Raw genomic sequence first — 25,666 nt, forward strand, 5'->3', positions numbered from 1 at the left:
GGAATGTGATCTTTGCTCCAGACTGGGGAAAACCATACAGGGCTGCGGAGCAACCCTGGGGCCCAGTCACCTAAACACTACAAGTCCCCAAAAGCACCGCGGTGAGGGCGGGGCTTGCTGACCGTTACGACGTAGCGGGCGGGGTCAGACGGGACCGCTCTGCCCTGGGTTTTCAGCCCCGCCCCTGTCTCTTTCCCCGCCCTGTTGCTGTGGCGCCGTCGCTGGCTGTAGCCCCTGGTGAGTCCCTGGAGTGAAGGTGGGCAATTAGGGACAGTTGGGCCCTCGGGTTCCCCGACTTCACACATCCAGTCCTGAGAAAGGGCCATGGGCGGGCAGTGGTGCGGCTGGTTTCGGTTTTCACCTCCTTCCATCCTTCTAGGGTGACCGTAAGTGAGAGTGGCGTCATGGGGCCCCTGGAGCCCCTCCGCGGCCTTGGAGGGTTGAGGGCAGTTTTTTCCCCGAGGAGGGCAGGGATTCAGTGCCCGGGGCCGGGTGGGCGGCTCCTGGGGCAAAAGGAATTCTCTGACCCGAGTGAGGGTCTTGAAGTCACGGCGTCATGCCCCCGCCTCTCTGGCCGAGGTCGTGCTGGTTCCTTAATCCCCGTGCTTGACGTCATTGGTGGCTGTGGCCGAGGGCGGACCTTGCCCAGTCACCCTAGGCAAGTTACTTTCTCTTTGGGCCTCAATTTCCCCGTCTTGATCCCTGAAGCCCCCTTCCTTCAGTTGAGGCCGTTTGTAATTGGAGGAGATGTTCTAGACGACCGAGAAGAAAGAGCACTTGGGGTGCGGTGACCTGCTTCTTTACCGTTGATCTCCGGTAGCCCCTCCCTCCCCACCATCCCCCCCATCTTCCCCCACCCCCAATTTAGTTTGGGGCTAATGTTCCCACTCTAATTTATTATGATTTCAACCCCTCCTGGACATTTAAACTTTTTTCTGTCACTTGGATTCTTTGCTTCTGATGTAAGCCAACAAGTGGCCATGGTTGGAGCTGAGTAGAATAATACAAAAGCTATGCATTATAACATCTCCACTACTGCAAAAACTGTTAAAAGCAGAAGACTTTTAATACAATGGGTCTTTGTAGGCTGTGTAGAGCACATGACTAAGGAATATCCAGGTGAGTGACTTGCACCGATACTTTCAGAGGGCCTCTATTTGAAACTCTACCCTTTCGCAGAAATGACAGCTGTGGAGTGGAAAGGACCCTAAGAAAGGTAGTAAGAGTTACGTAACACACGTCATGTGGTCTTTGGAGTCAGATAGTACAAATAGGGCTCTTTAAAATTTTTGACTGTGCTTGTTAATATAATGCCATGCTTCCTCATTTTCTTAGATGAAAAGACAGTTAAACTCTTTCCTTTCCTTTTTCCTTCACTTGGGATCATCATTATAGCTGGAAAGTTCCTTAGAGCTTTTCTTGCCTGATCAGTGTGTTTTACGGATGAGGAAACTGAGGCCTAAAAAGAGGTAATGTGACTTGGCCAAGATCTCAGAGCTAGTTAGTGGCAGAACTAAGACAGGAACCCAGGTCCCTTGGCTCCTAGCTTAGTCCCCTTTCTACTACACTTCAAACACTGTCACCACCCAGGTCACTTCAAGGGTTAGCAGAATCACCCTTTTCACAGAAAAAGTATAAAATCTCAATAAAGTAAAATGGAATAAAATGGAGATTTAGTCCACAGCTTGGAGCTTTTCGCAGTTTCTCCTGGTTGCCCAGAACAGTTTTTCTGTTCTTCCCTAGTACTGTTGGCACTGTGGTGTTGTGGTATGTGGGATGAAGGCTGCTTAGAATAAGCCGGGCAGCTAATCCAAACAGTTGTTACTGAATTAGGTATTAAAAGTCTCCTGGGGGTACAAAATTTACTTAAGGCACTAGAAAGATTTAGGTAAGGAACTGGAATGAACTTGGAAAATTTGGATTAGAGCAAGTGGCTCTCATAATTTGAGGACCAGTGACTATGTGTCTGTGCTTTTGCTCCGCATCTCAGGGCCATCTACACATCCATAATATCTATTGTCAGTGTTCTCTAAAGGGTAGTTTTGTGGAAGCATCTATTCCAGGGCCAGGGGGAGTGGAACTCAAATCAGTTCGTCCATTTTGCTAATTGCTAGTAGTTTAGAAACTTAAGTAAGCAGAAGGATGAAGGGATTAGGTTGAATGTGTGTTTAGTTTTTACTTATTTTTGTTTTTACTATTCCCAAATGAACTGATTGGCATTTCTCTCTCGGCTGTGGATTCATTTGGTTTCCTTCTGTGAACTGATCCAGAGAAACTTATAATCTATAGTCTTCACTTCTCTTGAAACATGTGCCCACTGGTGTAAAAGGCTAATGTAAAAATGTTGGGCATTCTTTGTGCTAGAATTTTAGTTTTTGTTGCTGTCGTTTTATAAGGTTATTCTTTGTGGTTCAGCACACATGAGGAAAAATCTTTAGGAAAATTGGTGAATTGATTTGGTTGAATATTTGCACTGTTAGAACCTAAACCAGAAAGCTTAAAAAAAAAAAAAACGACAGAAAGCTTCACAACATTTTTCAATTTTTCTGCTAAAAAGCGTATCAGCGTAGTTTACAGATTCAAGAAAGAGCAGGAGTAGAACTGGCTTCTTGTTCCTTCAGGAGAATATAAGAGAATCTATGCCCTCATGGAACAGTCCTGGGAGTACGGTATTAGGCTTGAGAAGCTCATTAGATGAAAATGTGTCAGGTTTTCTTAGAAGCCAGGAGCCAGTCCGGGAAACTCATTTTAAGATATATTGCCTATTATTGCCTGCCTCCTCTGAGGACCCTAATCATTTTGGAAACTGAGCTGAAAAAAAAGAAAAAGTAGCAACTGTGTCAGAGTCCAAGTAAAGTGCCTCTGACAGTTTGTGGAATCTCTGCATTATTTTCCCACATTTGATGGTTTGTTTTCTGTTTTTGGTTTTGGTTTTTTTTGCGGTACGCGGGCCTCTCACTGTTGTGGCCTCTCCCGTTGCGGAGCACAGGCTCCGGACGCGCAGGCTCAGCGGCCATGGCTCACGGGCCCAGCCGCTCCGCGGCATGTGGGATCTTCCCGGAGAGGGGCACAAACCCACGTCCCCCGCATCGGCAGGCGGACTCTCAACCACTGCGCCACCAGGGAAGCCCTGATGGTTTGTTTTTAAAATTTTCTATTTGTTTTCCCTGGTCACTCGTTATATGGCCAGTCTTTGATTTGAGGGTAGGAGTAAGGAATTAAGTGGAATACCATTACATGACTTCTAGGGAGCCTAATTCATCCCACTGCTTTTTAATGACTCTAGGTTTCTAAATTTAACATTTGCTCTTTTTGTAGTTCTTCTCTCTTCCTTGTCTCTGTGTATATTGCCAGAATTAGAAGTGGATGGTGGACAGGTTCTATAGTGGGAAGAGTGGTTAAAAGAGGGGAGCTGACGCTTAAATCATTCTAATTTTCCTTCCGCATCCTTCCTGCTCGCCCCCGCCACAAACAGTCATTTCTAGACTGCTTTGTCAGAAAGACAATTTCCCAAGCCGTTGTTGGAGCCCATTTCTCCCAGGGAATTTTATCGCTGGGAGGGAGGATAAGCTTTAAGGATCACTGACCTTAAAAATCAGTAGATAGCTTCCTTCCAGGAAAAGTTGAATGAGATACCTCCTCACTGACCCAGTGTAGATTGACATGGTTATGCTCTAGGTTTACCCATGGCCTTTTCTAAAAGTCGTCGGCTTTGGTAAGAAGCAGAAAAGCCACTCTTTCTTCACTCTACCTCCTCAAACCCTTCTGCAGTCTTGGCAGAAGAGTTTTTTATTTCAAGAATGATTGAGTTCCAAACACCCGGAGTGCCATTGGGTGTCCCCTGAGTCCTTCTGGGAATGTGATGAGGTCTCTGAAATGGAAAACTTCATGGAGTCTCTTATATTTTTGATAAGCAAGGAACCAAGGCTGTTGAGTTTTCCAGACAGATGTTAGGTTTTCAGATGAATGACAAGAGATGAAGGTTCCATTGGCTGTGCACTCAGGCCTCAGAATATGAGCTCTTTCATGTCATTTTGTGTGTGTATGCTGTCCTTTCTTCAGTGAGATTCTGTGAGGATCTCAGTTCCCCAACCAGAGGTTGAACCCGAACCACAGCAGTGAAAGCCCAGAATCCTAACCACTAGGCCACCAGGGAACTCCCTCCTCACCCTATTTTAGAAAAGATAAAGCTGAGAAACAGCTTCTCCAAAGGTACCCAACAAGTTAAGAGCAGGGCTAAAGATAATAATTAGCCCCACCATCATTCACAGCATTGTTTACCTACAAAGCCCCTTCCTTTCACTTTTTGATAGATTGCATATGTATCTTATTCATTCATTTATTCAGTGAGTAAGTAGTATGAGTACATAGCAATAAGTGATTGCTATGGGCTAGGTGTTTTGTTGTGTATGTAGTGGTGATAGTGTTATGAAGGAAAAGAACAGGGAGTATGATGGTATTTAGGTTAATTGAGAGACAGGCCCTGAATTCACTCTTACCTGAGTGTTCTCATGATCCACAGTAAAGGACAGATTAAGTCACATGCTCAGATAAATGGTGCTCCAGGCTTAAGACACAGGGGCTATGCTGGCCTCAGTGTGACTGAAGACCACTAGGAAAGACAGGGGTCTGCAAGCTGAGAAATCTCCCTGCCCAACCTCCTACAGCATCCAACAGATCAGTAGTCAACAGCTTATCATGAGGAACAAGTACTGGCCTAGACTGGAATGTGACCTCTTTCTTCCTTAGAAAAACTGATCTGAGGTTTGAGGTTGAGGATGTGGCCAAACTGTGTCACAAACCAGAAAGCTAGTACATTTCTTAGTTCCTTAGCTCAGTCTCGAGAACAGACAGTTCAGTGCCTCAAAGTCCTCTTACCTTCTCTGTGAAAAAACTGACTTCTGGGGGAGCTGGAAGAGGAGGCCTGTTTGCTTAGAGTTCAAAATAAAACCAGGAAATAAGTGGGGTGGGGCAGAGCTAGAAGAGCTACTGTGTTTTTCTGGTTATTGTACTTACTGTTTTTTTAAGGGGTGTGTGTGTGTGTGTGTGTGTGTCTGTGTGTGTGTGTGTGTGTACAATCTTCCAACACGTTCTAACAGCTGAATTTGTAAGATACCATGTAGTAGTATTTGCAAATGTACAGCCCTTTCTTCATCTGCTGTGTAGAGCTGCAGTATTGTTTTCATTTCCCAGTAGAACTCTGGGTTGAGAAACATAGACTCAGACTAAATGCATTTAGAAGACAGGGCATGTGGCTTTTGAGGTCCCGACAATTCAAAAGACTTTGTTTCTTTTGTGTATTGTTTTTATCTCCCCAATAGTTCCCATCCTTGATCACATTTTATCTGTACTATGACCTAGAAAGGTGAAATACAGCTTACTATCCCCACTTTATAGATAGGAATCCAAACTTGCTTGCTGTCCTCCATGGGCTGCATTTTTCCGTTTCTTTGCTTTTATGCATGCTGCTTCATTCATCTGGAATTTCCTCACCCCCAAACACATTTGTCAGAATTCTAATCTTCCTTGAGGGCTTATCTAGGATTCTACTCACTCCTCGAAGCTTTTCTTCATTTTCCTAACCAGTTTCATTTCTCTCTCTTTTGAACCCAAGAGCATTTTGCACTTATTTGGCAGTCACTTAAATTCTCATCTAACCTCCATATCGGATTGGGACTCTTTTGAGGGCAAAGACTGACAGAAAAGAAAAAAAACACAAACGTAATAGTCACTAACATCTGTTAAACCCTCTCTTTATCCAGACTTTGTGCACGTGCTTTATTCTGTCACTCAGCCTTTACTTTGTGTGGATTGCCTACTCTATGGCAGGTACTGATTTAAGGACTAGACACTGCACATTGTAGGCATACCTATCTGCTTCACAGATACTATTTTTTCTTTTTTTTTTTTTTGCGGTACGCGGGCCTCTCACTGTTGTGGCCTCTCCCGTTGCAGAGCACAGGCTCCGGACGCGCAGGCTCAGCGGCCATGGCTCACAGGCCCAGCCGCTCCGCGGCATGTGGGATCTTCCTGGACCGGGGCACGAACCCGGGTCCCCTGCATCGGCAGGCGGACTCTCAACCACTGCGCCACCAGGGAAGCCCACAGATACTATTTTTTTTTACAAAATTGAAAGTTTGTGGCAACCCTACCTTGAGCAAGTCTGTTGGCGCCATTTTTCTAACTGCATTTGCTCACTTCATGTCTCTGTGTCACATTTTGATAGTTCTCACAATATTTCAGACTTTTTCATTATTATTATATTTGTTACGGTGCTCTGTTATCAGTGGTCTTTGATGTTACTTTTGGAAGTCTTTGGCATTTTTTAGCAATAAAATATTTTTCAATTAACGTATGTACATTTTTTTAGACATAATGCTACTGCACACTTAATAGACTACAGTATAGTGTAAACATAACTTTCATATGAACTGGGAAACCAAAAAAACTGTGTGACTTGCTTTATTGAGGTATGTGCTTTATTGAGATGGTCTAGAACTGAACTTGCAATGTCTCCGAGGTATGCCTGTGTTTCAATTAATGCTCACAAAAAAAAGAATGAGGTAGATGTTATTAGCCCCATTTTACAGATGAGGAACCATGCGCAGAGTCCAGTTAAGTAAATTACCCAAGGGCATGCGGTTAATAGGTGATGAAGCTGGAATTTGAACTCCAACATTTTGATTTCTGAACCCATGCTCGTCACCACTGCATGTCAAATAATCTCCTTCTCTCATCCCTATCTTTCTTTCTGCACCCATCCCCAGCTCCTAGCAGAGTGCCTTAATGTATAGAAGGACCCGATAATTACAGGATAAATGAAATTGAATAGAGAAGCTGAAATCTAGAGAAATTGACATTCCAAAAGTCACAGGGCTTGTTGGAATGAAAAATCTAGAATCTAAGTCTTAACAGTTCCCAGCTCAGGAACCTCTAGGCTGCCTTACTTAAGGCATTTAGAGGAAGGGGAGCAAACTAGATGTGAGCAGAGGACAAGGGTCTGTGAGGGTGGTGGTGCCTGTGGTGAAGAGGTCACAGAGACTCAGAAAATTCTTATAGCACAGGAAGTTATGAATGCAAAGGGGCTCATAGTGAAACCGAAAGCAAGTTGTGTGATCTCAATACTTGTCAGGCTTTTGCTTTAACTGACTTGCCCCGAACTGAATGTTTCCTGGGTGAGAGCCCAGAAATTTCCAGCATTTCAGACAACGCTTTTTGAGCCTTATTATATCCCATATCTCATAACAGGACCCCTACCATGGAAGAGACGATAGAAGATCCCCCCACATCAGCTGTCTTGCTGGACCACTGTCATTTCTCTCAGGTCATCTTTAACAGTGTGGAGAAGTTCTACGTCCCTGGAGGGGACATCACATGCTATTACACCCTCACCCAGCATTTCATTCCCCGTCGAAAGGATTGGATTGGCATCTTTAGAGTAAGTGGTTAATTTAGTACCAAGTGACTGGGAACTAGAGGTTCATCTTAGTTACCTGAGTGTGTGTCTGTCTCTGTATTATAAGCATTTTGCATATATGTGTGGCCAATGTTAAAATCCTAAACTAAGCTCCCTAGTACTTCTCCCTACACACACCAGCATGTGCTGTAGGACTCAAATTTTAATTTCAGTCTTAAGCTAAAATAAGATAGCAAATCATACAATCCACAAGTTTTATTATACTTTCAAAGACCAAATGTAAATGTTTTTTAAATTATCCTATTTTGAAATATTCATCTATGACTTGACTGGGGTAGGTGGCCCCTTATATAATTTCTGTGAATTTAAACGTCACTTGCTTACTTAGTACAGTGTTTAATTTGTTTTAATATAAGTATTACAAATCTGGAAAGGATGTTGAAAATTTACCTTGTCCTATATCTTGCATCCAAGAAGTTTGTTCCTGAATAAGCGTGTCTTGCTTCTTTGTGAAGATTTCCAAGAACGGAAAGTTTATGAGCTCCCTCGGTTTCCTCTTCCAGTGTCTAATTGCCCTGTCAGTTCAAGTACAGAAATGGTACTTTTTATTATAGTCAACTTACTGTCTAGCTCCTCTTCTTTCCCCCTCTGTATCTCTGTCTCTGACATCCCCTCACACACAAACACACACATGCACACTCTTACTCATTCACTCACTCACACACCATAATGACAAATCGTCCTATTTACAGAGACAGAGATAAAGGTCAAACGTAAGTAACTTACACTGCTGAGTCCCAACATAAGTGACCTTTGTTTTGACACCTCAGTATGTCATGTGCTTGTTTACCAATGCTGTTCATCCTAAAATCAGACATTGTTCTTGAGTGCACTGTGTAGGAGCTGATGCTAATTCACATTTCCTCATCGAATTCCTTTTCCTTAATTGTTTGGAATTCCAAGCTAAGTGATAGAATGATGGAAGCTGTAGGTAACAAGGCTGGTGTTTAGAGGTGGGGGTAGTGGACAACCGGAGGGACAGCTGGAGCAACTTCCAGTGAAGACTTCACTCTAAACCAGATGAGAGTCTTATGCTTTTTATTTATTATTTATTTATTTAATTATTTATTTATTTTTATTTATTTATTTATTTTTGGCTGTGTTGGGTCTTCGTTTCTGTGCAAGGGTTTCTCTAGTTGCGGCGAGCGGGGGCCACTCTTCATCGCGGTGCGCAGGCCTCTCACTATTGCGGCCTCTCTTGTTGTGGAGCACAGGCTCCAGATTCGCAGGCTCAGTAGTTGTGGCTCACGGGCCTAGTTGCTCCGCAGCATATGGGATCTTCCCAGATCAGGGTTCAAACCCATGTCCGCTGCATTGGCAGGCAGATTCTCAACCACTGCGCCACCAGGGAAGCCCTATTTTTATTTATTTATTTATTTGGCTGTGTCAGGTCTTCATTGCTACACAAGGGCTTTCTCTAGTTGCGGTGAGCGGGTGCTACTTCTTGTTGCGGTGCGTGGGCTTCTCATTGCAGTGGCTTCTCTTGTTGCAGAGCACGGGCTCTAGGCACGCGGCCTTCAGTAGTTGTGGCACACGGGCTTCAGTAGTTGTGGCGTGCGGGCTTCAGTAGTTGTGGTGCACGGGCTTCAGTAGTTGTGGCACGCAGGCTCAGTAGTTGTGGCTCTCGGGCTCTAGAGTGCAGGCTCAGTAGTTGTGGTGCACAGGCTTAGTTGCCCCGCGGCATGTGGGATCTTCCCAGACCAGGGCTTGAACCCATGTCCCCTGCATTGGCAGGTGTATTCTTTTTTTTTTTTTTTTTTTGCGGTACACGGGCCTCTCACTGTTGTGGCCTCTTCCGTTACGGAGCACAGGCTCTGGACGCGCAGGCTCAGCGGCCATGGCTCACGGGCCCAGCTGTTCCACGGCATGTGGGATCTTCCCGGACCGGAGCATGAACCCGTGTCCCCTGCATCGGCAGGCGGACTCTCAACCACTGCGCCACCAGGGAAGCCCCGCAGGTGTATTCTTAACCACTGCACCACCAGGGAAGTCCCGAAAGTGTTATTCTTTTTAAAAACAAATGTTTAAAAGCATTGTTTTTAAATGCATCTATACTTCATTCATTTCAGAGGTATTGCGTACCACAATAAGGAAATTGTGGTTAACCCAGAGAATGGCCTCTGATGTTCATTGTCACAAAGCTGTTGATTTGAACACCTACCCTAAAGTGTGTAAGCAAAGTTTAAGACTAATAAAGAGAGAACACAAACTTTTTGAGAACATATGATGTGCTAGGTCTTTGATGAGGGGGATGTGTGTGTGTGTGTGTGTGTTTGTGTTTTCTAATTTAATCCTTACAGCACAGCAGCCCCCTGAGGTAAGTAGTAGTATTGCTTGTGCACAGATGAATAAAGTGAATGTACTCAAGATGGTGACCTTGCCAAGGTCTCCTAGCAGTGAAGCAAGTTTGTTTGACTCCCAAACCTCTGCTTTTCTTCCTCTTTTCTGCTGAATTCCTTTGAACAACAGATGGTCAGTTAGAGAATTAAGGGCTGTCTGTAAAGTTGTGTACTTCCTAGCTCACTTCTAAAGTGCCCCTGGTGTTCTTGCAGTGTAGTCTTAATCATACCCCTGAACTCCTCATCTGCCCTAACACCGCTGGTTCCCAGCACCAAGTAGGCCCTCACAAAATGTTTCTGCACGTGCAATATGCTACATCTTCTCCATAGAGTGAAAGCTACCACCAGTGATAAAGCCTAAAGTGGATGGGAGTTAGCTTTTCTTCCTTCAACGTAGAGCCCTGCGCTCCGTACTCTCCTTTACCGGGGCATTTATGCGATGTTCCAAGGTTCCGGGGAGGGGAGATGTCATAGCACAAGAGGCAGGCTGCGACTAGGACTGCTCAGATGGAAGAGCCAAGGACAGAAATCGCAGGTGGCTAGAAGCTGTGTCCTTGTTCCAAGGCAGCAGTAATTCTTAGGCCTTCCTAGATGATATTTTGGTCACAGTGCATTAAGAAACTCCAGGATGTGAATGAAGACTCCATAAAATTCCTGCTTCCTGTACCTCCACAGGTTTCAGTGGCCCAGAGGTGCTCACAGCAATGGTGTGGGTGTTAATGAGACACTAAAACATGCCCTAGTATGTGTGATGCACTTACAGCCTTTTCAACCCTGCTCTGATTCCTTAGTATATGAACATGGAATTTATTTTTAGTTCTTTTTCTTCCCACTGGGCTCAGGCAGGGTCACAATATGGCAATAAATGTAATTTTGCTTATTTGCTGAGTATTCTCCCCTTGAAGACACAATGGCTCCTTTTCTGTTCTCCGGTACACTCTTATCTTCCAGATAGGATTTGAGCCGTCTTTTACCCCTCTTCACATTTAGTGAGAATATTTTCCACTTAGCCAGCTTTCTGCTCTGAGGCATATTTTACAGTATCCTTATATCTTATGACTTACTGCATTCCATACCTAGAAGGGGCCTTTATGACTACCAGATTGTTGTTGTTATCTTTATCACCAAAAAGCCTTCATTAAACATGCATTAAGAAAAACACTGAAGAAAGAAAACTCTACAGATTGGACTCAGTTATCTGGTACCTCATAGTCTAAGAACACTCTTGCATCCAACCCCAACACACACATTATTTTTAAAATGCACTTTTAGGGGCTTCCCTGGTGGCGCAGTGGTTGAGAGTCCTCCTGCCGATGCAGGGGACACGGGTTCGTGCCCCGGTCCAGGAAGATCCCACATGCTGCGGAGCGGCTGGGCCCGTGAGCCATGGCCGCTGAGCCTGCGCATCTGGAGCCTGTGCTCCGCGATGGGAGGGGCCACAGTGGTGAGAGGCCCGTGTACCGCAAAAATAAATAAATAAATAAATAAAATAAAATGCACTTTTAAACACAGTGATATAACCGGGTTGGTATAGGTGACAAGACTGAATTGGACACAGGAGAGGACGAACTAGTGGAGAGGGCAGATCAGAAGTGCTTTCTGATTAAGAAGTTCCAAGAACACTGTTGTAGGAAAATAGCGGGATCAAGGTTCACAATCCCACAACTTTTTCCCGTCACTCTCGGTTCTATGTCTGACTTGGAGATACAATATTTGGAACTCTTGTCCTGGGTGTTGAATGGCCAGTTTTTGTTTCCTTCTAAGACAAGTAATTTAGACTGTGTGTGTGCATACCAGTTTTTAATTGTATATATAGTTATCATAAGTCAAAAAACAAGATTTGATCCATTGTGGGTAGATCTTATCATAATGAACTTACTCTATTGTAAAATCAACATAACAAAAAGTGCATTTTACGAAGACATGGCCCAAACCTGAGCGCTTTCAGATGCTGAACAAGAGCCTCTTGTCATTGCAGGTGGGATGGAAGACAACCCGTGAGTACTACACCTTCATGTGGGTTACTTTGCCCGTTGACCTAAACAGCAAATCTCCCAAACAGCAGGAGGTCCAGTTCAAAGGTGAGAAAAATACTGGATCAAAGGTAGAAGACAGCTAGCAGCCAAGACTAATTAATTCCCTTGAGCTTGAGCTTTCTGGGTAGATAAAAGACTTCCGGATTTTTAGTTTTCTGAATAGACCTTATTTTGGATTAAAAATCATGTTCTGTTTTCAGCTTATTACCTGCCCAAGGATGATGAGTATTACCAGTTCTGCTATGTGGATCAGGATGGTGTGGTCCGGGGGGCAAGTATCCCTTTCCAGTTCTGTCCAGAAAATGAGGAGGACATCCTGGTTGTTACCACTCAGGTCTGTAAGCATCTCACCTCAATCCCTTCCTGCCGCTAAGGGTAGCAATTCCAGGATAGGGTAGAATTTTAGTCAGTAAGCCTTTATTGAATGTCTAACAGTTAACTGTTGGGAAAATTTTATGCAGTACCCATTCAAACCCACCATTCCTAAGGGAATGACTTAGGAATGTTAACAAGAATCATAACAATAAGTGATTTCTCCTTTCTCTAAAACTTCTGTAACTCAGTTGACATTCAGTTATTTAACTTTCCCAGTTACTTAATTTTTGTCATCTGCACATCTTATCACCATAGTAAATTTTATAAGCTCCTTTGAGGAGAGACACACCAGATATTCTTCTTTGTATCTCTCAGATTCATTTGCTTACTCAGTTATTTAACAGGACACCTACTTCCATCCAACGCTCTGGTAGGCACTAGGGATGTAGTGAAGAATCAATTAAAATCCTGTCCCAGTCTCAAGGAGCTAAGTCTGAGAGGAGAGACAAACAATGTTAAGTGTTTCCAAGAAAAAACTCTGTTCTTTTGTCATTACCCCTTTTAACTTTTTGTGGCCTTAATTTTGTTTATCTTTCTTTCTTGGTAATGGCAGCCTCAATGCTGCAATTATACAGACACACCTCTCTTACCCCGCTTCCCTACATACTGAGGGGCTGCTTCCACTTGGGGTACACAGATGTCACTACAGTGAGTGGGAATCAGCTAGACCCTAACCATCCCAGCCTATGGGAATTTTCTGCTAGAGGGACTTGAATATCCATTGAGCTATAAAGGGCCAAACATGAGTTTATGGAACGTTCTTTCGTAGGGTGAGGTGGAAGAGATTGAGCAGCACAACGAGGAGCTCTGCAGAGAAAACAAGCAGCTGAAGGACAGCTGTGTCAGCCTCCAGAAGCAGAACGCAGACATGCAGGCTAGGCTCCAGAAGAAGCAGGTATGGCTGCTGGTTAAAGGTGAACTTGGAGGTTGGAGATCAGAATCATTTTCTGTTTTTCTTGTGATCTCACGCCCTTATACTAATATCTGGCACAGATTTTAGTATATTAGAGATTTCCTTTTTATTGTTTACATATTGAAATGATATTTTCATTTAATGAATTAAATACATATACTATTAGTAAAATAATTTCATCTATTTCTTTTTACTTGTTTTAATGTTGCTACTAAAATTTTTAAATTATGTATGTGGCTTTCATGAATTAATTGGACAGCTGTTTCTAGGAGAAAAGCACCTTTATTTTGCCCACTGCTGTGTCTGCAGTGCCAGAACAGTGTCTGGTGTGTAATAGGCACTCAGTAAATATTTGTTTAATGAATTAATGGACAAATATAAGCTCCACTAGAAGAGAAATTAGGTAGATGTAGTTTTTCTTCCTTTTTTAAATTGAGTTGTAGTTGATTTACAATGTTGTGTTAGTTTCAGGTGTACAGCAAAGTGATTCAGTTTTTTATATATATATATATATATATATATATATATATATATTAGATACTTTTCCCGTATACGTTATTACAAAATATTGAGTATAGTTCTTTGTGCTATACAGTAGGTTCATGTTGGTTATTTATTTTATATATAGTAGTGTGTATAATGTTAATCCCAAACTCCTAAGGTAGATGTATTTTTAATATGGAAAGAACATATTAAGAACATTTTAATATAGAAATCCTTTTACTTGGATATTTCATTCACTGCTGTGTCATGCTATATGCCTGACATATAAGTGCTCAATAAATATTTGTTGGCTGCCTGAGATACTAAACACTGTCTTAGAAATGTTAAGTCCCTTTGATGTTTCAATCTACAGGAGGAGCTAGAAACCCTAAAGAGCATCAATAAGAAATTGGAACAGACAATGAAAGAGCAGAAGGACTGTTGGGAGACAGAGCTTCTTCAGTGAGTGTGACTCTTGAATGGGAGGGGCTGCTGTATTATAGACACCCTTAGGCAGGGTCCGATTAGATTTTAGAACAGTCTTCCTATTATGACAGTGATAGGTATGATTCTCCCTCTTTGATTCATGAGCTCTTTGATTCTAGGTTAAAGAATTAGTATCAGAATTGTAAGGACAAATGACCTGAATTCAAGTATTAGCATTAAGTATTGAACACTTGCAGTTTGAGGTCAGGAAGCCAAAATAGGACTGAAGAAGAGACTAGTGGATTTAAAAATAACTCTGCAGGCTTAGGGCCAAGGCAGCCTTAAATCGTTTAAGGTCTGGGGGAGCTGACCTAGAATCAGTATTTTTTTTCACTTAGTCATCTCCACTTCCACAGGCTGAAAGAACAAAACCAGAAGATGTCCTCAGAAAATGAAAAGATGGGAGTCAGAGTGGATCAGCTTCAGGTAGGTAATGTCAAACCTTTGCCAAAGTATATTTCCTTAGCCTTGCCACCACTGCACTGCGGTGGCCCAGGAAGATACAGCTCATTGTACTGAGGGCCTAGGGGTGGATCTCTCAGAGCATCACACTACAGTTTCAGTGTGTGTGTTTTCCGTTCTTGGCCCTCCACACCCTTTTTAACTTTTCTTTTAGCTACAAAATCTTTTCAAGCAAAATCTTACTAAAAAGCCTGGAGTGTAAAGCAGGTAGCAGCAGGACTCTCTTTTTTAGGAAGCTGTGCCTTGAAGAGGGGCTTTAAAGGGTGGCTTGTCAGATTTTACTCAGTTGAGCCTTAGATTCTCAGGTGTAAGGTAGAGCTGAAGAGTGAAGACGTTCTTAGGGGTATTTGGCAGCTGGGAGTTGCTGGGGAACACACATCTCTTTATGTTACTGTACATTTAAAAGCATTGTTCCTGTTTAGTTTTCCTTCTTTTTTATTTTGGTTATATTCACTATTTTTGCTTTAGGCCCAGCTGTCAACTCAAGAGAAAGAAATAGAGAAGCTTGTTCAGGGAGTTCAAGATAAAGCAGAGCAGTTGGAGGACCTGAAAAAGGAAAATGGCCAGCTCTTTCTCAGCTTAACTGAACAGGTAGAGTCATGGAACAAAATATTTTTAGGCATTTGTGAAAAAATATATACATTGTTCTTTCTTTGCTCTATCATATACCTGGGTGTCAGTGGCTGCGGGAAAGGTCTCAGGGGAAGCCATCTGAAATGAGGTATCTAACGGCTTTTCTCAGAAACTAATAAGAGAAGACTTGCTTTTCTCTCTGCACCCTGCTCGCTCATTAGCTTAGCAGGCCTTTCCCCAGTGCGTGCGCACATGTGCTTGTGCGTGTGCGTGTGCGTGTGTTTTCCCAGCAGTGGTACTGAAATCTGTTTTTGTGCAGAGGGAACACCGGAAGGAGCTCGAACGGACAGTGGAGGAGATGAAGCAGAAAGAAACTACTGCAGCGAAGAAAGAACAGGAGTTAACGGCATGTCTGTCTTTGGATGGCTATGTGGGAGGGAGCCTAAAGAAAGGAAGGGATAGGGCCTATTTTCAGGGGATGGACAGGATAAATGACACAGATTAGAATAGCATTTACCTCTGGACTTTCTTCTCTCTACCCAAAGGGACAGAGAATCTGCCATTTATAGACTGTTTAGGAGAGGTGGGCATTTCTAATATGTGACGAGTGAAAAGGAATATTGGAAGTTAAACTTCACGAGAGGTTGTAGTAAATAGAGCCTTGGGCTAGGAATCACACAGAATAACCCCTACCCCCTTCTTAAAGAGTTTTTGTCGGGGCAGACAAATTAATGATTGTCAAATGAGCTCTACAATTAGAAGATATTATAGTAGTCAAACAAATTTTGTTATAATTAATATAATGTTAGCAATTATCATCATTATAAATTGTTCTGAGCTATGTAATATAGTAATGAAAGCCTAATTGACTAATAATTTCCTATAATATATTGTTGGAAACGAGGCCTCATGGTGATCACAGGTGCCTAGAAGCTCCATTTTCTGAACTGTTGTAAGGACATGAGAACTGATGTGTGGAGAATATCCAGTTATTGGGAATGTAACTCATATCCTCTATGCATCATTCATTCAATCATTATCTAATTGATCATTGAGTACCTACTGTATATAAGATACTGCGTATTTTAGCTTATATAATAAAGAATAGATGCAACAAAGTTTGAAAATCATCAACTCACAGAATAGCTCACAGGAATGTTTTATTTGTTCTAGATGGTGTTTTTTAAAAAACTGATTTGGTGAACAGCATTTAAAAATGGGAACATTTCCCGTTAAAAGAAATTTGTATTTCCAGCTTCTTGAAAAATCAGAGGCTCTGGCAACATATGAGCCGACACTCCCGCCCAGTAGCAGTATCTGGAGCTGGAGCTGCTGACCCTTTAGATGGGTCATGCGTTCCCCATGTGGCTGCCGTCCTCACTGTTTTGTTGCATCCCACTCCTTCATTCAGCTCCATTACTTGCCAGGCCCCTATTGGCACTTTTGAGTTTGTGACCTCTGATGTAACAAAGAAATCTGCTTTAAATAATCTACAGCCATTCAAAGGTTTGAACCTCCTTGGTTTTCATGGAATACTTTGAAAGATCCAGGGGCTCCCCAGCTGTCTGATAGCAATTCTTTATTCCTCATGCATCCAAAAGTCCCCTAACTCTGAGGACTATGTATCTTAGGCTTCAGGAGCCTAAGAACAAGAAAACAGCAGTGGAGGAGCAGCTAGTACAAGAGGTGGAACGCCTAAAGGCAAAGGTAGAGGCCGGGAAAGCCTGTTTCTTAGAGAAGTACAAAGAGTGTCAGCGGCTCCACAAACAGATCAGGCAACTCAGGGCTGCTGCACGGGTAGGTGACAGAGATGAGGGGCCCAGGAAGCAAAGGGTGTGAAGGTTTGTGGCTCCTGGACCAAGCCCAGAGGATTGTACACCCTTGTTAAGGAGAGTACACCCTCTGCTAAAAAGAGGGATGGAGTATGGGGCCAGAAACCAGCCTGGAGATCCCCAGAAATAGAGGCCCCAGCTCAGCCATGGGTCTCAGGGAAGGTTTTTTTTTTTTTTTGCAGTACGCAGGCCTCTCACTGTTGTGGCCTCTCTCGTTGCGGAGCACAGGCTCCGGACGTGCAGGCTCAGCGGCCATGGCTCACGAGCCCAGCCGCTCCGCGGCATGTGGGATCTTCCCGGACCAGGGCACGAACCCGTGTCCCCTGCATCAGCAGGCGGACTCTCAACCACTGCGCCACCAGGGAAGCCGTCAGGGAAGGTTTTTATAACCATTGAGCAGGTTTCTGTACAGACTCAGATAGTGCTTTCTTATTTCTGCCTTTTGAGGAAGTGAACCAGGACCAGAAGAGCCAGCAGGAGCCAGTGGGGGTGGGGAACCAGGGGCCTGCAGTCAGCACTGTCATCGGGTAGCCCCCTTTCGCATTACTACCTCAGGGTCGGCTAGAAGTGCACAGCAGTTTGGGCACCAGCATTCAAATAAAAAATCTTGAAAAAAAACCCCACAACTGGTAGGATTAGCTTAAAGTGTTTTTGTGAGGTATTTGCATGTGTGTGTATATAGGCAGGTGTCAGGAAGCGCTGAAGCATGCCTGTGAGTTTTGGCTCCATGAAACTAGTCAGGTGAACCCATTGTACTGGGAAGCCCAGGACCGCAGTCTAGGTTCCTTTTAGCCTTGGATAAATGCCTTCCAGGGTTCCTTCTTCCTCAGTGTAACTTGAGTCCATATGCCTGTCTTCACACTGGGAGGGAGTCACACCAGCCTAACTCAGTGCTTCACGCTGTGTTGGGTGAGATGTTTATTCAAGACAAAGATGATGATTGTTTCCATGGTTGCGTGGGGTTTAAAAAAAGCTCAGTTTATCCCTAATTCTGTTAAGCCAGTCTTGAGGTTTCCCCCAAGCTAACTTTTTCTCTCTTTGGTCACTTACTCCCAGCTAAACCAAACGAAACTGGCATCTTGATGCCAGCCCAAGCCTTCAGGCATTTTGTTAAGTCATTTTTCTGTAAGTCAGCATCACCTCCAAGGTACCACTCCTCCCTACCCCCATTTCCTTCTCCACCACCTCAGTCCCACCACTTTGGACAGCCAGATCCTCTTTGATCTTGTTTTACCCCACCTTGGATCCAGACTGCAATAGGTGGTCCTAATCCTAATTTTTTTTTTGACAGGACCAGAACTTTGACCTGTCAAAAAGACTGAGTGAGAACAAGATTATATATAACGTTCTGCAGAAAGAGAAAGAGAGAATGGAAGAAGAAAATGGTGTAAGTGTGTAAAAGACTTTTTAAGGGAAGGAGCAGGGTGACCCAGAGATGTGGTGATAACATAAAAAGTTAAACAAAAGAGCCCTTTCTGGGACATTGGATGAGACAGTTGCTCCCAAACAAAGAGTACATTTCATCTGCTTTCCTAATCTACCGCAAAACCCATTCTTTGTCCTGTAACTGAAGCTTGTTTGGCATGGCAGTAGTGACCTTGAAAGGAACAGCCTTGATGAAGATCTAACTTATTATTTTTGCTTTTAACTCCACAGCTATCCTAAGTATTGTCTTTGGGGAGTAATATCCTACATCATTTTTGTGCTAGCTGAGGGACCCTTTTCCTTCAGCACAACTTTTTTTCTTTTTCTCTGCTGCCAAACCAGGAGCAGAAGTGGTGGTCTGTACCAGTGCTGGACCCATGGTAGGCCCCAAATAAATACTATGCATTCATTCATTCATCAGTTCATTCTTTCATCCAACCAGTATTTATTTTCTGCTGTATGCTAACACATTATTATTGATTGATTGAGGATGATGGCAGCAAATAAGAAGGTTGAACTTGAAGTCATTCTCACATGCTTGCTGGCATCAAAGAGCAGGTGTCCATGCATTCTGGCTGCTCCTCCGATCTACACCTCCAGCCATTCTCCATCTCTACCCTCTCCATAACCTGGGCTGTGCCTTCAAGTGATCATTCTACCTTTGATTATATCATTTATGCCAATGTGTTTCAATTTTGCAGAAAGACTTTGGGGTCTGTTTCTGGTCCTGTCATTCTCATCCTCTTGATTTAGTTAGCGGTACCTTGACTTTGAAATAGTCGGTGGTGTGGGCTGGGGGTGGGGGAAGGGTGTGCAGCGGATGGGGAGGAAGAATGCACACAACTTGCAGCAAGAAGAGAAAGATCTGATATTTGTAGCTTTGTTAGGAACTGTAGTAAAACCCTCTTAAGATGTTAAGAGGAAATTTACTGATTTTCTTTTTTCTAAGAACTTTAAATGCTGCCTGTCCCCCTTGTGGCTTGATCTCTTACATTCTTTCTCTCGCATTCCCTCCCTCTCTTTTTTCCTCCCTCTCACTCTCTGTTGGCATATCCATTTAATGGGATAAAACATGAAGAGGGAAAATTGTATCAGATGAATATTCACACTATGTAAGAAAATTGTTCTAGGAAGGAGACTAAAAAGCATTCTGCTCTCAATAATGTGTAACAATTTCAATCTTAATATAGCTCCCACCACCCTCACATATCCATACAACTTCTGTACCCCCTTCAGTTGGTGTGTATTTAAAGATTTAAAATTCCTTTTGCATTCATTCTAAACAAAATTCAATACATATTTAAATTCAGATATTAAGAACTCAGATCTTTGGAATACTGAGGCTGCTGCTTCCCCTTTTGAAGGATTATGGTTTATCATTTCTGGGGCTTCTCCAGTGCCACACTGTTAATTGAGAACTACCTGTAATGGGCATCCCTGGCCAGTTCCTTGTGGCCATTTGTTGTTGTCTTTTAACATGTCTCTGTAAATACTCTATCCTTAGCTTTTGAAGATGGAGAACAGCACACTGCTGAGTTACATGAGTCTGAATTATGACTCTTTGCCGTATCAAGCGCCTACTTCGAATCAAGGAGGTGCGAGACCAAACCCAGGACTTGTCTATGGAAACCCATATTCTGGTAAGACAACTTTGCCGTTCGAGGTGGAGGCCCCTGCTTGCATCCCTTTCCTCCAATAAATTTTCTTTTATCTGAAATGCTAATTAAGACCAGCCTCATTGTTAAGACTTGTTGGGCAGAAGCTGAGTACCCAACAGAAAGACTGCCAGGCAAGAAGTGTTAATTGAGAAATAAATCTGAATCTAGAAGACACAAATAGATCATTCGCCTAGAGGCAGCAGACACAAATTGAGTCCCGTGGCTATATTCCAAATATATGAGTCAGAGAAATGTCTCTGTGTAGAAGATATATACATCTAAAGCTGAGGAAGCTAATTAAGATTTGGAAGTGGAAGCACGAGAGGCCCACCCAGGATGGGCTGTTAGGCAGCCACCCCCGTGGCCTGACCAAGGGTAGCAGGGATGTGCTCAACAGAGACTCCTGAGTGGTTTGGAGGACAGGAAGTGGGGTGACAACCAGTCTTGTCATTGAAGGACCCGGGGTCAGATGTCTTTGCCAAACAGGGAACTTTCCTCCTTTTTTGTCTCCAAAGCGATATGAGACCTCATTTGCTTTTTTGCGACAGTTTAAAGCAGTCCTGTTCTCTTTTTTTTTTTGCGGTACACGGGCCTCTCACTGTCATGGCCTCTCCCATTGCGGAGCACAGGCTCCGGACGCGCAGGCTCAGCGGCCATGGCTCAGGGGCCCAGCCGCTCAGTGGCATGTGGGATCTTCCCAGACCGGGGCACGAACCCGCGTCACCTGCATCGGCAGGCGGACTCTAAACCACTGCGCCACCAGGGAAGCCCAGTCCTGTTCTCTTGACAGTCACAATCTGATCTTTGCAACAGGCAGGGGTACAAGTTTATTTTTCCTTAAAAGTATTTTTAAACATTTCATTTAAAAAATGACTGTGTGGATTTGGTCTTAAAATCTATTCTCAGACTACTTCCGTGTTAAATTGTTACTGTTTTCATTAAAATCTCATTTTCTCTACACTGAAAATAGGTTTATTGTTTTTTTCTGATTATATAATGGTTACTGAAAATGCCACTTCATTATTTTTTCCTCTTTTCCCACTATCCTTGACCTAGATTCCCTCTATCAAAGTAGATGGTATATATGAGAGCTAAAGAATCAGAAGGGGAACAATGAGGGTTACAAAAAACAGCTGCTAGAACACAGCTGGAGAATGTATTCTAAGGATGCATTTCATTGAGTGCAGTCTTTTTTATTACCTTCAGGTATCCAAGAAAGTCCTGCCCCCAGCCTGGTAAGTATTTGATTCCTGAGATTGCCCACAGCAAATCTTTGAGAAGATTTCCCTTCCTGCTCCATCCAGTTCACGGGAGAACCGTAGGGAGACTGGTTCACTGTGATAATCCAAGTCAGCAGGGTCAATTTGGTCAGTGCCGAAAGCTGAGAGAGCCTGTTAGGGCGGGGAGAAGAAAACACAGTTCATCCATCAGTGTTCCGCTGAAGATTTTTCACCTGTGAATTGAGTTTGGTAGAAGGACTAGGGAGGAGATATGAACCAGGCAGGTAGCCAAACAAGGTATGTCCAGTGCCCGTTCCAGGCAGTATTACATCCTTTCAATCCTGGGGTTAGAGAATGCCCCAGTGAGTAGCTCCAAATGTGAATTTGTTCATTCATCCTCTATTTCTTGATCACCTACCATCTGCCAAGCATGATGCTAGGTGCTGAGGATATAGTAGAAAGTCAGACACAGTCTCTGCCGCATATAGCTTACATTCGGACTGACCTCTTTGCTCTTCCTCCCAGCTCTCCATCAAGAAATGCCCCACCTGCAAATCAGACTTTCCTGATGACTTGTTTGATCACACCTTGGAGCAGCACATGCAGCCCCTTAGTTTGAATTGTCCAATTTGTGACAAGGCCTTCCCAGCAAAAGAGAAGCAGATCTTTGAAGACCATGTGTTGTGCCACACTCTCTAAGTGTCCCGGCCTCTTGGATCTATACTGTACATGGAGTTTATAGAGTAGAAGCTTCTACTATGAGTTATGACCCAAGATCCTGCCTAACCTGAATTATTAGCGATTTACTTAGTCCTGCTGCCCTATAGGTGGAGTCATGTCGATTATCTGAAGCATAGTGTTAAGGGCTGTTACTTCCATCCTTGTGGGGTTTAGTACCTTTTAAGTCACATAACTCCAGCTGTGTCAGCCTCTCAACTAAAATGCCCATTCTTGTGAGGGTCTCTAGCATAAAGGCCCTGGGTTGGAGCTGACCTGGCTGTTCACAGGAGGCCTGACTCGAGTACTAAGTGAGTAGTTTTCCAGGTTGTCCCACTGCCATTCAAGGTCAGGCCTTGAGTGTGTTTGTACTCAGTCCTCAGTCCTAACCCTGGGGCTGGTGACTGATCAGAGGTTGAGAATTTCTACCTCCTCCTCAGGCCTCCTTCTCTAACTAATTTAGAATAGTCAAAAAAGGCATGGCAGAGAACCCAGATATCCAATTTGGATACCAAAGTTTTCTCATCTTGATTTCCCAGCTCCCGACGGAAGCATTCCTGAACAATGGACATGAAATATTTCACTCACAGAAAGGCTTTCTCTCTGGATACCTCTGACTGGCATTTTCTACTCTGGTTTTTTCCTGTGCACATAACTATTATTGTTGTAAGTCCTTTCTTAATGGTTAGTGGGACTTGTTAGAAACTGTATGGGTTTGCAACTTTCTGAGCAGGTGAGTTTGAATATGGATAAGTTAGAATAAGAACTATTGTTAATCGCTTTAATACTAAAAATAAACTAGTCCTCTATTCAGGGACTTTGGTAATTTAAAATAAACCTTGAGTTCATGTTTTTTTATTTTTAAGCTTGTGGGAAAAGTATAGTCAAAAGGATTGTCGGAATTATAGACCCCACCAAGGATTTCTCTTCACCTGTCTTAACTAGTCAACAAAAGAGTGTCCTGGCCATTATCTTGAGGTGGAGAGGGAGGTGACAAAGCATTAGTTTGAGAAATCTGGAGCCCTGACTTTCTTGTTCTAACTTTCTGTGCATTTTTGAAAGGGTGTGGATTTGGGCACCTTTTGTGAACTAACTTCAATTCCCTCCATCCAGATCTGCCTAATTGAACTATAAGAAAGCAATTCCATTTTCTCCACCCCAGGGACTGAACAAATGGAAATGACTCCCAGGCCGTCAGCCAGCTGGTCACTGTAGAGACTTTTACAGAAACTTTTGAATGATGTGAAACATGATGCTGTGCATCAGGTTGAGCCAATTATAGCTCTGCATTCCTTCTGTGGTTTTCCCTGACGTGACTAAGTTAGGCCTTAGACTAACTGTATTGTCCTAGTCACAGCTCCTCACCTTTATTTCTCCTTTGATAAAATGAAGATGAGACTATACTCCCACTGCTTCTCCCGTATCACCATTTCGATATGATGTCTCTTGGACTCATAAGCCTTTGCCCTGTAAGAATCAGATGTGACATTAAGACAAAGTTTAGAATAGAAATATAGGACTTCCCTGGTGGCGCAGTGGTTAAGAAGCTGCCTGCCAGTGCAGGGGACAAGAGTTGGATCCCTTGTCCAGGGAGTTCCCACATGCCCCGGAGCAACTAAGCCCGAGTGCCACAACTACTGAGCCCACATGCCGCAACTACTGAAGCCTGCACGCCTAGAGCTTCACAACAAGAGAAGCCACGGCAATGAGAAGCCCGTGCACCGCAACGAAGAGTAGCCCCCGCTCACCGCAACTAGAGAAAGCCCACGCGCAGCAACGAAGACCCAACGCAGCCAAAAAAATAAATGAATGAATGAATAGAAATATAACGGGGAGACAGTAACACAGTTTTTCTGGCAGATACCCTTCCTGCAAAATTTCTGTTGCTCCCCAGATAGTTCCAGTGAAGAATTGCAGTTTCATTTATTTTATACTAGTCAGCTCTTAATTAAGCACACGAATGGAGAGGAGCAGTGGTGCACATAACCCAAATCAGCGAATACCATTTTCTGGTGAATTACCCACCCCTTTGCCCCTGCTACCCTGAGGGTTACCGTGATTATCAACAGCAGCAGGAGCCCTTCCACAGGCTTGGTACAAAAAAGCAGTTGAGGTGTTAATCATCCTTTTTGCTGGATGTAAAACAAAGCATCTTTAACCACTGTTCATTATCCCCCAGCTGCTCTTACCAAGGCTTTGAAGGGGAAATTACGCTCCAGGCATCTACTAGTGGTAAAGGAAACAGTCATTCTTATATAATCCAATCATCACCCCAGCCTTTCCCGTCTATACCTCTTACACCCACAGACTTTAAAGCTGGAAAATTCCTGCAAGAAATAACAGCTTGTGGGAGCAAAATGGATTTGAGAATCTGTGTACTTATTATGGCAACAAGTTTTCCTTCCTAGTTCATTTTCTCTTTTCTAATATTAAAATGTTTTTGCGTTACCTTAGCACACTCACTCACTAAGCAGTGGGGAAAAAAGTCACCCTGGCATACATGAGTGTGAGTGGTGAAGGAAAGCTAACCTAAAATCAGAGAAGGGAGAGTTGGCAAGATATTTGGTAAACTTAGACCCCTAAGAACACCTGTAGCTTCAGCCCTTTTGCCTCATCTTGCTAAAAATTGGGATGAAATGGAACTGCCTTGATGTTTAAATATGATCCTGTGATTCGAGTGATTTTCTACAGTGGCTGTGGACTGCACTGAGCTAAGCACTCTCTAACGTGGTCTCCTAGCAACAAATGCTAATGAGATGGTAGGCTGTGGCAAAAAGATGCCGTCCATTACCTAGGGAAAAAAGCAAAATGGACTCAGCATAACATAGAGATCAAACCTGAAGAGATAGCACCTAATTCTCCTGAGTTAACCAACAACAGGCCACAAGCTGGGGAAATTACACTGAGATCTCCTTAATTGATCTCATATAAATGTTAAAATAATGGCTTTATAAGCATGTAGTGCTTTATAGTTTAGAATACATTTCATATAGTCCATGTATACTTTCAGTAACCCTTTGAAACAGAGCTTTTTAAAAATTTATTAATTATTTTTGGCTGCATTGGGTCTTCTTTGCTACGTGGGCGGGCTTACTCTAGTTGCGGTGAGCAGGGGCTGCTCATTGAGGTGGCTTCTCTCGTTGTGGAGCATGGGCTCTAGGCGTGCGGGCTTCAGTAGTTGTGGCACGTGGGCTCAGTAGCTGTGGCTCACAGGCTTAGTTGCTCCACAACATGTGGAATCTTCCCAGACCAGGAATCAAACCCGTGTCCCCTGCATTGGCGGGCAGATTCTTAACCACTGCACCACCAGGGAAGTCCCTGAAACAGCTATTAACTCCCATTTTTATAGATGAATAAGATGAAACGTGGAGAAATAACCTGCTAAAAGTGGAAACAACCCAAATGTCCGTCAGTTGATGAGTGGGTAAGTATGGTATAGCCATACAACGGGATATTATTTGGCAATAAAAAGGAACGAAGTACTGAGATGTCACAACATGGACGAACCTTGAAAACATGCTGTGAAAGAAGCTAGTCACAGAAGATCACATACTGTATGATTCCATTTATATGAAATGTCCAAAATAAGAAAATATTCTATGGAAATAAAATAGATTAGTGTTTTCCTAGGGCTGGGTGTTGGGGGAAATGGAGAATGACTGCTAATGGG

The 25,666-nt window shown here is 43.4% G+C and overlaps 1 protein-coding gene across 2 annotated transcripts; it reads left to right on the forward strand.

Moving 5' to 3' along the window:
• The first annotated feature begins 200 nt into the window (after positions 1 to 200).
• Positions 201 to 23,239, forward strand: CALCOCO2 (calcium binding and coiled-coil domain 2). 2 transcript variants are annotated; one of them, XM_082861128.1, is made up of 13 exons: positions 201 to 237; positions 7,249 to 7,438; positions 11,795 to 11,897; positions 12,053 to 12,186; positions 12,997 to 13,122; positions 13,997 to 14,085; positions 14,466 to 14,535; positions 15,040 to 15,162; positions 15,464 to 15,550; positions 18,268 to 18,363; positions 19,906 to 20,041; positions 21,266 to 21,294; positions 21,805 to 23,239. In XM_082861128.1, exons 2-13 carry the CDS (start codon positions 7,259 to 7,261, stop codon positions 21,976 to 21,978), a joined length of 1,347 nt encoding a protein of 448 aa, XP_082717254.1. In that variant the 5' UTR covers positions 201 to 237; positions 7,249 to 7,258; the 3' UTR covers positions 21,979 to 23,239. The 2 variants fall into 2 exon arrangements, with proteins under 2 accessions (XP_082717254.1, XP_082717255.1); XM_082861129.1 differs by having other exon boundaries at positions 22,536 to 23,239.
• The last annotated feature ends 2,427 nt before the right edge of the window (positions 23,240 to 25,666 follow it).

The sequence above is a fragment of the Leucopleurus acutus genome (assembly GCF_964270905.1).
Source record: "Leucopleurus acutus genome assembly, chromosome: 19".
Lineage (NCBI taxonomy): Eukaryota > Metazoa > Chordata > Mammalia > Artiodactyla > Delphinidae > Leucopleurus > Leucopleurus acutus.